At 32.0% G+C, this 12,389-nt stretch overlaps 3 protein-coding genes across 3 annotated transcripts; 2 read left to right on the top strand and 1 right to left on the bottom strand.

Annotated features, from left to right (window-relative positions):
• Nucleotides 1–2,826: 2,826 nt before the first annotated feature.
• PHYBLDRAFT_9697 (hypothetical protein) lies at nucleotides 2,827–3,476 on the top strand (the record flags this gene model as incomplete). Its single annotated transcript, XM_018443989.1, has 2 exons — nucleotides 2,827–2,882; nucleotides 3,305–3,476. Coding segments are annotated over 2 exons (228 nt in total), but the record flags the coding sequence as incomplete, so codon positions are not given.
• A 388-nt stretch (nucleotides 3,477–3,864) lies between these two features.
• Nucleotides 3,865–6,001, bottom strand: PHYBLDRAFT_136854 (hypothetical protein). Its single transcript, XM_018429816.1, has 5 exons — nucleotides 5,920–6,001; nucleotides 5,647–5,721; nucleotides 5,348–5,465; nucleotides 4,830–5,099; nucleotides 3,865–4,598 (listed from the first exon to the last, which is right to left on the bottom strand). The coding sequence occupies exons 1-5, from the start codon at nucleotides 5,960–5,962 to the stop codon at nucleotides 4,457–4,459; spliced, it is 648 nt and encodes a 215-aa protein (XP_018285565.1). The 5' UTR covers nucleotides 5,963–6,001; the 3' UTR covers nucleotides 3,865–4,456.
• A 4,653-nt stretch (nucleotides 6,002–10,654) lies between these two features.
• PHYBLDRAFT_160404 (hypothetical protein) lies at nucleotides 10,655–11,336 on the top strand. Its single transcript, XM_018434177.1, has one exon. The coding sequence runs from the start codon at nucleotides 11,108–11,110 to the stop codon at nucleotides 11,288–11,290; it is 183 nt and encodes a 60-aa protein (XP_018285564.1). The 5' UTR covers nucleotides 10,655–11,107; the 3' UTR covers nucleotides 11,291–11,336.
• The last annotated feature ends 1,053 nt before the right edge of the window (nucleotides 11,337–12,389 follow it).

Here is a 12,389-nt window from a genome sequence, read left to right as displayed (position 1 = left end):
GCTAGTTTCACAAGAATAAAACAAAAACGAAAAATACATATATGTAACCTACTCATCAAATTAGGATCAGTTACATTACCATTTAATTATGTTATTTGTTTTTCTTCAGGTACAGCCTCTTGATTACGATTCTCAGGGTTGATTATGTTATTACCCTGAGACAAAATAAGGTATAAATTTGATAATGAGTTTATACCTTACTTGTACTTCAAACAATATACATGATCATCATACTCCACGAATATATATATGTATGTATACATATATATATATCAGTGTTTCATAATGAAGCAAATTAAATCAAATTGAACAGATCAATGTCAATAATATAATCTCACGAACAATCTGAGTCCATAGAAGAAATCTTTCTATCTCCATATTGCTGTTCATTGTTAAGTTTAGGATATGGGTAGAATAGTTTCAGGTTATCTGTTTCTGTTTCCGGTTTTTTATATATATAAAAAAAGAACTTTATTGATATGATCAAAAGAAACAAAACTGATAGAAAAGCGAGAATATCGACAGTTTCATATTATAGCGTAAGGTCTTTAATGATGTTATGGCTATTACAGCTATTATTTATAAGAATTCAAAATTCCCTTTCTTTTTTTAGGGTGTTCCTCGGAAGGTAGTCCACACTTTATCAAGGTTTCATAATGTAGTACTTGCACATGTGAAGATTTTGTTTTGATTTGATTTGCTTGATGCATATATGTTTACTCAAGACAACAATAAACATGTAACATTCAGTTGTTCCAATGAAATCTACACTCCACTATCACTCTTATTCAGTTTACACCAATTATCAATTACCAATTACAAAATAAAGGAAATAAAGACTATCTTGTCAGTTTGCTCACAGTATAATTTATTCACCAAATCAGGTTTTCAACTTATTTATTTTTAAAAGAAAATTTTATATTAAAGAAGGATGGGAACCCGTATTGTTTGCCAAGGGAAATTATAATTCAAAACCTTACAAAACAACAATACATAATACATAATACATAGTCTCTTCTTGACTACAAAGTATATTGTTTTTTGTTTTTGTTTTTTAATAATAATAATAATAATCAAGACGAAAGATAAGAGCAGCGCTGAAACCAAAAAGAAACCCATGTAATTCAAAAACAACATACGCACATTTACAACACACACTCTGATTATTTATCAAGAATTTTTACTTGTTGTAAAGTCTGTGGGTGTCTACAATTTATAGCTCAAATTTCTGTCATATAACTTACAGTTATACAATAGAATCAAGCTCTGTTATTACCATAATATTAATTTCATAACTAAATTATTGTTGCTGTCTTTGTTTCGTCAGTAGTAATATCTGTCGAGATTTTATGACCATTCCAATTAGTATTAATACTAAAGATAATACGGGATTTTTAACGTTACTGTTTACGAAGCATATGTACATGCAGATATATTTGGATACATATTTTTGCGGGTCAATTCGTGTGAATATAATACATTGAATATTTCTGACAGATTCTTATCTTGATACATTTATACAAAGTAGCATTCAAGACGATAAAGGTAAATATAGCTTATTTAACTGGGATTGTATCAGCAGAATATTCTAAAGCATCAAGTTTGAAATTGAAGTGGAAAGATGGTTTTAGGAGGTGAAAGGATGGTTAATTGCAGCTTGTAAAACAGATATTCGTAGATGTCTCTACAGCATTCATTTAGTACGAAACTATGTTACGAATAATAACATAACTTTTCATCTTCTTCTTCTGTACTGGCCGTTAATAGCTATATGCACATACAATATAATGCTCTACTAATTGGTTCTCTTGGTCCCTTAAAAAATCAAGACAAAGAAAATAATAATAATAATAATAATAATAATAATAATAATAATAATACTAGTACAATGTTTCATACTGTACCAATTCAAAGATGATCTCTTTTTGACGTAAAGATCTCTTAACAAATATACTATTAGTCGAAAGCAATATGAAAGAAGAAATATATTTGTTATACTTTACCCTATATATCTAGGTCATACAGCATATATTTACATATATATACACTTCTTGTGAAATATTAGTACATATAAATTTATTTTTAATATTAAAAAACAGAAAAGCTAATGGAAACAATAATAGCTTGAGGCGGTTATAAGTTTGACCCCACAACCATTACTATTACTATTACTATTACTATTACTATTACTATTACTATTGATATTACTATTGAGTATTAAATGAAAGAATACTCATACATGCACAAGTAAAGGTACATGGAGTGTACAGTTGTAGACAATAAGAATATCCTGTTTCTCTTTTTCTACCTAGTGGTTAATAGAATGAGTATCTTTTGCTAGCGAAAAGTGTTACCGGACATATACAAGATTCGGTTTAATGGTACCGGACATGATATATGTGCGGGAAAGTCCGGTTAGAGTATAGATCAAAAGAAACCAAAGCCAGACAGACAGACTAATCATACGAACAGACCGACAGGCAGGCTAAGGGAGGGAGGGAGGGAGAGAGTGAGACGGGGGGTAGTGGGAGATGGGGGGGACGGGTGAGTGGATCCTCAATTAGAGCCACGCGCCGGACTCAAGGGATCCTTCTCTGTTAACTGTCTTGCTAAAGGTGAGCTATCCTAATATCAAACCCATAAAATAAAATGAATATATGAAAAAGGGATACAACATACATCCCCCAAAAGCATGCGATCCAAATCAATACAATCCATCTATATATCCATCCATCATTCGTGCACTCGACAACCAACAGCGTGTACGATGGTGATTTCGAACAAACAACTCACCTTTACCATCGAAACTTGCTTTCTAGCACCGCCATGCAGATCTTCGTCAAGACCCTCACTGGCAAGACCATCACTCTTGAGGTGGAGAGGTAAAAAAAAAACCAATAAATAATCCCCTTGAATTATTAGACAAACAAAAAAAATCCCATTTCAATATACATAATGCATATAATCAAATATCTACTTTTTTACATTATAATGTATATTATATAATTGCACACATACATACATCTTTTACTATATACATATATATACATATACATACATGAAGAATATAACATGAATGATGAATAAATGAATGAAATTAAGAATAAAGAAAAAATAAATTTGGAATCCCTTTTTGAATTATCTATTCATTTCTTAATCCAAGAGAAAAAGGCACATTTCCTATTTCTTCCTTAATCATTTATTATTCATTATTCATAATTTCAGTCATGTATTCCTTTTTCTTTTCTTTTTCTTCTTCCCCTAATTTCAATCAGTAAACTAATGAATAAAAAAATCTATACAGCTCCGACTCCATCGACAATGTCAAGCAGAAGATCCAGGATAAGGAAGGTATTCCCCCGGATCAGCAGCGTTTGATTTTCGCTGGTAAGCAGCTCGAAGATGGCCGTACCCTCTCCGACTACAACATCCAGAAGGAGTCTACTCTCCACTTGGTCCTCCGTCTCCGTGGTGGTATCATTGAGCCCTCCCTCAAGGCCCTTGCCTCCAAGTACAACTGCGAGAAGATGATCTGCCGCAAGTGCTATGCTCGTCTCCCTCCTCGTGCCACCAACTGCCGCAAGAGAAAGTGTGGCCACACTAACCAGCTTCGTCCCAAGAAGAAGCTCAAGTAATGGTTGAGCGAACTGCCTTTTTTATTTTTTATTTTTATTATTCTTTATTTATATTTATATATCAAATATATATATGTATAAATATTTTATAAAAATATATATATAAATTACATATACATATATACTTTGTGTGTGCTAGAGGAAGAGTTTGTGTATGTGTATATGCGTGAGCGTCTGTAAGCTTATTTGAGTAACATGTACGAATTTACGCATACATACACACATACATGGGTTTTTATCTATTTTTATTGAGATTTTTCACGGGTGACAACACACACACATGTGTTTTTCTTGTGATTATTATTTTCTTTGACACTGACATTGACATTTTTCTTTAAAAAAGAAAATGAAATCATGTAAAATGTTAGAACTTGCAACAAAATTTATAGACAAAACAAAAATTGTACATGTTATTTCCTTTTTGTGCTTTTTTTTATAAAAAAAAAGTTCTTTATGTGGGGAGCTTTGGGAAGGGGCAGGTAAACTTTGAGAGAAATTGTAGGGGAGGGGGTGGGTTTAAGGGGAGGGGTAGAAGTTGAAAGGGAGGGAAGAAAGAAGAAGAAAAAAAATAGTATCTTTTTGTTCATTCATTCATTCAATCATTCATTCATTCGATCGTTTGTTCTGTTTGGTGGAAATGCTTATGTGAAAAATTAGAAAAAAAATTATAAAAGAGAAAGAGAAAAGATAGGATAGATAGATAGATAGATAAGATTCAGACAATTTTTTGGAATCATATAAGAGGGACGTGTTAAACTGTATTGTGAATGCTGAAAAACAAGGAAGAGCAGTTCTGCGTTTTTTTTTGTTGCGCAAGAAATTTACAAGTCATCGTCTTCTTCGGGAAGGGGCTGGGCAGCAGCTTCCTCCATCTCATTCTGGTACTGGGCCATCAAAGTGGCATCGACCTGGACCTCAGCGGGAGCAAGTGCAGGTGCGGCAACGAAGTCCAAGTTGGAGTTACTGATATAAATTAATAGTCAAAGCAAAAATATTAGAAAATTGATGATAAAGAATATGGTTCTTTTTTTTTGTCTAACAAAAGAGAGACAAACCCCACCACAAACGACCAGCTATCTATCTATTGACATACAAATACATACACACAAGAGTATATGTATTTGATAGTTTTTGCCTTGTCTCTCTTTTGTTTTATACGTTTTGAATAAAATGTATATAGAAATTGAAACTTACGCAACCAACTTGCGAGCCAACCACAAGAAAGGCTTCTCGAAGTTGTAGTTAGACTTGGCAGAGATATCGTAGTACTGCAAGTTCTTCTTTCTGTGGAAAGTGATGGTCTTGGCCTTGACCTTGCGCTCCTTGATATCGACCTTGTTACCGCAAAGAACAATGGGAATGTTTTCGCAGACACGGACGAGATCACGATGCCAGTTGGGAACGTTCTTGTAGGTGATTCTGGAGGTAACATCGAACATGATGATAGCACACTGACCCTGGATGCTAATAAACGCAAGCACAAACATGAAAAAAACACACACGCAAATATGAATAAATTTTGTTAATATTATTATCATCGATATTTTTATATTGTACTGTATTGCAATGTAATGTAGTGTAGTGTAATACATATATATAGTATAGTATATAGCATATTATATTATAACTATATATATATATACATATTTTACGCGACATGGTCATAATACTACGCAATACAGTACAATACAATATAGTACAACGATACTTACTAGTAACCATCACGGAGACCACCGAACTTCTCCTGACCAGCGGTATCCCAGGTGTTGAAGATGATGGAACCGTAGTTGGTGTGGAAGAGGAGAGGGTGAACTTCGACACCAAGGGTGGCTGAGAAAATGAAAATATTTAATTTTTTTTTAAAAATAAAAATAAAAATAGTGATGAGATTATGAGATGAAAGATTATAAGATTCAAGTCTTTCTAATGTACATATGCTTATGTTGCTAATGATTAGCAATCAAGGAAACAAGATTGCTAATCATTAACAGCAAAGAGCAAAGAAACTTACCGACGTATTTCTTCTCGAATTCACCAGTCAAATGACGCTTGACGAAGGTGGTCTTTCCGGTTCCACCATCACCGACTATATTGATAACAGTAAAATAAGTAAAGTTCTTTTTGCTTCATTTCATTTCTTTTGTTTGCAATGTCATATTTCAACAAAAAGTATATTATATATTTTTGGCTATTATTCTTCCTTTATTTTTTTTTATTTTTTGACTTTTTCCTTTTTGTTTATATTTGTATTTGTATTTTATTATTAAATTTTCATTTTGCTTACCGAGGACAAGCTTAAAGGTAGGGATTTCGGATTGCTCAGCCATGACTATTTAGATTCGATTTCAAACGAAGATGTAGGAAAGTGAAAGAAAAGGGAAGAAAAAGAAAAAATGAGAATTGGGCTTTATTTTGTCTGACAAAAAAAAAATAATAATAAAAAAAAATAAATAAATAAAAAAAAATCAAAAAAGTACAAGTCCGTTTGGGGTTCAAAAAAATCAAAAAAATCAAAATAATAATAATCAAAACAAGAGCGAACGAGAGGACCAGAAAGTCAGAGAGAACAGGAAGGAAAGAAAATATTTTGACAAGTTCAAAGGCAACATATATTTCCTTTCACTACTCCATACATCCTTTGTAGTATTTGTGCGTAGTCCAAGTGTCTTCATCTTTGTAGATATCGTCATTGTCTTTTTCTCTTACTCTCTTACTCTCTTTTCTATTTTATTATCTCCTTCCCTTATTCTCTGTATTTTTGTGGCTGACAACATATGTCTTTGTCGCCAAATTATATACCATTAACTAATACTTTCCCTTTCTTTACTATCCTTCCTCTTCTCACCTTTAAAATTGTACTTTAAAAAAAAAAGAATGGGGGATTAAGCGAAAATTGCTCGTAAAATAATAAAAATATAAACTGCGGTCAAACCAAAATAAAAAATTGGATGCGCCTCAGCCGGAGAATCGACGCGCAGCCATTTAGCCAATCAGTGCTGGTTCTTATAACTCCGGCTATTTTAATTCCTATAAAGGGGCAAGTACACACATAAATTTCAATACGTCACACAGTTCACCCATCAAATATAATACACGGTTTATATCTATTCAAAGATTCCTGTCTCTTGTTTTTATATATAATTTACATAGAAGACAAGAGAACATGATAGAAAAATTAAAGAGAAAATACGATTTGATATTATGGGATATAACCAAACTAATATGACACGGTTTAATATATTAAGAAAGATGAAAGACGTGAGAGAGAAAAGGTCTTCGTACTGTGGAGCTACTATGCACTTGAAAATCTACAACAAATCAAACTAGGCCCAAAGAAAATAAAATAAAGGGAAAGAAATGGAAAGAAAAGAGTAAGATATCATAATCAGCTTATTGAGTACCACAGCTCATCTTTTGTTACAATTTGCTACAAGAAATTCCGAGTAAACCAATAAAATCGTCTTGAAACAAGGAGTAAAAGCTCTTGTTCTTCTTGTTCTTCTTCTTCTGTACAATGTTACGCATGTCATCATGCGTTGACTGCGACAGTAAAATATATACACTTATATATATATGTACACGTACATATCCCGGTCCGGACACATGTCACGTCCAATGGGTGTACCTGGGAAGTACGCAGCTAAAAAAAAAAATATGTATATCCCCCCCAATGACAATTGTATTGTGTTGTATGTAGCAAAGTTTCGATTGATAGATAGTCAAATGTTGCTTATCGATTTGTGCAATTCCTAATAATAGCATTAAGAGTACTATTAAGCTAAGAATTATAATATTAATGATAATAAAGAGAAACAAAATGTAGCTTTCTTTCTGTGATTTAGAGACATAAATACATTGTAGCTTAAGTTTAACAAATAAATAGAATAAAACGCATATCTGATATATATATATATATATATCTTTAAACACAAGATGGTACAAAGCAGTATGTATTTTTATTTATATTTTGCCTTTTCTTGTTTCTTTTGGTTGTAAATCTGTTGCCCCTGCAAGTGCCCTTGCCTTTTTTTTTAAAAAAGAAAATAAAAAATAAAATTCATATCATTTATTTTTCGTTTTCTATTTCTGTGTTTTCATTTTCCGCCTGAATGTACAACGAAGGAAGATTAACAAGAACGAAATAAGAGAAAAATTTAAAGGTGTCTTTATTGAATTTGATGGGCTCTTTCTCATACGTTTTTTTTATCTACTCACTCTAAAAAGCAAATGTACAATTCATCGTATAACTTGTCTGTTACTTCAACTTAATGAAAGATGCTCGGTATAATTTAGTAAAGACTTTGTAAGAAATGCTTGAGAGTGACTGAATATCCAACAACAACAACAACAAAAAAGAAAGAAAGGGATCTGACGTCTGTCCCACACACATACAGATACAGATATTGACAAGCGTTTGTAACACCATCTATTTTATTTCTCGCCTTTGATTCAGGCGTATTTGTAAGGATTTTGTAATATATTGAATGGTACAACTGCACAATACCTACTAGATCTTTGAGCCAATTGGTTAATCAATACTTTCCAATATATCTACGATTCTATTATCATAATTATTCTCGATTATCGCTAATTTTATCTAATTAATTTTGTAAGTATAATAATAATAATAATAATAATAATAATAGTAAAATGTGTTGATCTATGCTTTATTAATTGATGTGGGCAGACTAAAAGGGTAAAAAAAAAAGGGCAAAACAAGTTCATCCAGAACTTAGTCCATCAGACTAATTTACAACTGTCCACACCTTTTTTTTTTAAGAAAAAAAATTCAAAATTAGTGCAAGTACATACTAGATAAAATTGTGCTTATAATGCTGTCTATATCATTAAGTGAAAACTTTTTAATACGAGATTTTCTAGACCTCTCATTATATGGTACATCTTCATAATTTTTTTTTTGCACTTTTAGTCTGTCAACACCAAATCTATGCTCCAATAATAAAATAGGGGGTGATCATTCATGAAATATTCATCGGCAATCGAAAAAAAGGCTGATATTGGTTTGAATAATATTATTGGGTGATAATATTTACATTATTTTCTGAGATACAAAATAAAATATTTGATTGGCTAATATATTTTGTAAAATCTTTTGATCAAATATTTGTTTTTGAGATTACTTAGGACATCAATCGTAAATGAATATTAATATTGGGCATAGAAACTCTTTATATATATTATCAACATAATATTCACGAATGACGACCCTTGATAATAATAAAAAAAGTATAATTTTGAGAAAATGGTTGTATTGTGTTGTGACTGTGATATGTGTATGTATATTTCTGACTGTCCCAAGCGAGTGCTTTTTTTCTGTCACACGCATATTCTGATGGTACAAATCCAAAAAAAAAATGATGTGTAAAATTATGCCTTTATAATTTCTTGGGATAATTTAGATAGTTATTCCCCTTTTCCCTTGCCCCCCTTTTATTATTATTATTATTATTATTAATTATGTATGTAATATATGTAATATGTGTGTGTGTGTGTGTGTATGTTTTTTGATATACAAACCAGCAGAGTACAAACTCGACTGATGTAATCCAACTAAAATGAAATGAACCCATGAGATTACCAAGAATATGAATAATAAGAAGGAGTGGTAAAAGTAGGAGATATGGGGGGGAGGAGATACTATAACAATAACAATAATGATATATATACAAAGAAGAACAAGAGCAAAAGAAGAGCAAAAGAAGAAGAAATGGCTATGAATAGTTTGTTGTATCAAGTTAGTCAGAGCTGAAAGCCGATCTGATTGCCAGGTAACCAAAGTTAAGTGTCAAACCATTTCTCCTTTTGTAATCATCGTGAAATTTTATTTTTCGATTTCCACTTTCAAGAATACACACTTGTTATTTATTTATTTATTTATTTATTTATTTATTATATATACATATTGGTAATTGGTATTAATATTGAAACAAAATAGGGAAATAAGCTAACTTGATAAAAGCTCAAGATGAATGATGATGTCGCTGTTTCTGCTGATAATAACAACAACAACCAACCAACAACTTTAAACTTGATCCCATTTTATGTCTTTAGCTCTTGTTCACCAGCTCTGATTAAAATGATCAATGACACGATCACCCACATAATAAACATGTATCATTTTATCTATTTACCCTTTTTTTTAATAAGCAAATACATACATATATACATACATACATACATAGGTACGTAGATGAGTCAGTCAGTTATGCTTTAATAATTGTAATTCAATATACATTTTATTCGAGATGCAGAAATATATATATATATATATTTTATATATTTATATACACATGCATACATACATACATACATACATACATACAAACATGCATCAAGTAAGCAGAAATTTGCGTATACTTTGTTTTTGTTTTGTTTGCTTATTTATTTATTTATTGTGCTGTTGAATTATTATTATTTTGACATGTAAAAGTCACAAGAATAATATATACATATCCAAAAGATTGTGATTTATTAAACAAAGGTAGAAAATTAAGTAAAGAAGTATACGCACATATATATATATATATTAAAGAGGGGGGAGGATACATTGAAAGGAAGGCGAAGAGAACGAGAAGGAGAAAAAGAAGAAGAAAAGAGGGATGAAGAAGGGAAAGAGGGGGGGGGAATTGAAGAGCTATACTTTTTATAGCAAAAATAATCCAAGAAATCGTATTGATAACTATACAAAGCAATAGTAATTTAATAAAATTCAAACCATAATATATACTAGATAAATAATTAATAACAGCCGGATAGAAAGATCAATAGATAGAGAGATCAATAGATAAGTAAGTAGGTAGGTAGGTAGCTTGTATAGAAAAGAGAAATACTTATTTTACTTTATTTTTACACATCTTTATGTATATTTTATTCGATAGTTTAAACAAATTATCTTTGGTCTGTACAGTTTATAGGGTTTCTTGTTAGCTTATATACATACACACTAAAGAAGAAGAAGAAGAAGAAGAAAATGATGAAAAATAGTATAGTATAGTAGTAGTAGTAGTAGTAGTAATTATTATTATTATTATTATTATTAATATAGTAAAAGAAAAAATAAAGAAGAAAAAAGTAGAAATTTATGTAAATATTACATACATATAATTCATTACTAGAACAATAAAGAAATATAGAAATCATGTACAAAGTTAAGAGTTGCGGTTTCTGTTGGGATTTTTTTTATGTGGCCTGGAAATGAAGAAGGAAATGAAAGTAAAGAACTATGAAACGAAAAAGAAAAAGAAAAGAAGAACGGCTGTACTTGTGCTTCTGTTTGTATAAGTGTGTCTGCGTGTGTCTTTGTGTATGTGTCTTGTATGTGTTTGTATATATATATATATATATATATATATGTATGTGAGTTGAATTACGTGTGTGTATTGTATATGTAGAGTAATCAGATAAACTGAGAATCAGCAAAGCGTAAGACATAATTTTCTTTGATTATTATTATGTTCGAATTCGAGATTAATTTGCTTTTGACTAATACCGGCCCATTCCTTGAGGACCCATGTCTTGGCGCGCTTGCTGTTGCTGTTGCTGTTGGTGCTGGTGCTGGTGCTGTAGCTCTTGTTGGTGGGGATGGCTGTGTTGGTGCTGGTTGCTATGGTGATGTGATTGTTGAGGTGTATTAGAGTTCATGTGAATACCAGGAAGACCAGATACACCCATGTTTGAGGGATGATGATGATGTTGCTGGTGTTGCTGTTGATGATGATGTTGTTGTTGATGGTGCATGCGTACATGAGAAGGATTTCCAACCATATGAGGATGGGTAGGACTATTGTACATGGATGGTGGGATACCAGAACGCATTGTCGTCTGTGCGGACTGCATGGTCGCTGGATTTATTACATGGTCAATGTTGAACCCATTGGCCAATGCTACAGGACAATCTTTATGCGCCAATAGAATGGTTCTCAAATTGATTACTTGTTCCTTGAGTACGGTAGCTTCCATCTGCAGATGATCATTGTCATTCGATAGATATTCGACTTTTTCCTTGAGATCTTTGAGCCATTGCTTCTTTCGTTGTCTACACTTCAAGGCAGCTTTCAAAAGAAGATTTATATAAGTAGTTTGTTAAATAAAGAAATCTTTATAGCTACTTACCGATTCTGTTTCTTTCAAGGAAATTGCGACGCTTGTCTTCTTCCTCAGAAACATTTTCTTGGCTGGACTTTTGTCGCTTTGGATCCTTGGTTTCATCGTCATCGTCTGGATCTCTTTGGGAGCCATCGTCTCTGGATCCGCTTTGGTCAGCTCGTCTTTTGCCATGTCTTTGGGATTGCATGCCTAGTGTCTGGTGATGACCAGAGAATCCAGAGTCAGTACTGGCGATGGTACTTGTTGATCCTGAGCGTTGTTTGGACTGGTCATTTGTGTAGGTGGTATTAGTGTTGTCGGTATAGGGGTTTGCATAGTTCAGGGTGGATGAATCTACGAATATATTGTTATTTATTGTTATTTGCATTAGTTCAAACTTTCTTTATATATATACATATAAATATAAATATAAATATAAATATAAATATATTCTTTGCAGTCTTGGCAATATTTATTGTATTGTATTGTATTGTATTGTATCATTATTTTGATTTGCTTACCTGAATATCTGTCGACCGGACCAGATTGTTGCATAAGTTCGGTTGGATGCATAATAGTTGAGATGGGCGCAGCAAGATAAGAATTCGAATTCTCGGTTGACAAATCATACGTTTGGAGAGTCGTGGT

The sequence above is a fragment of the Phycomyces blakesleeanus genome (genome assembly GCF_001638985.1).
Source record: "Phycomyces blakesleeanus NRRL 1555(-) unplaced genomic scaffold PHYBLscaffold_29, whole genome shotgun sequence".
Lineage (NCBI taxonomy): Eukaryota > Fungi > Mucoromycota > Mucoromycetes > Mucorales > Phycomycetaceae > Phycomyces > Phycomyces blakesleeanus.
The sequence above is the reverse complement of the archived record's forward strand: the minus strand, read 5'-3'. Positions and strand labels throughout refer to the sequence as shown.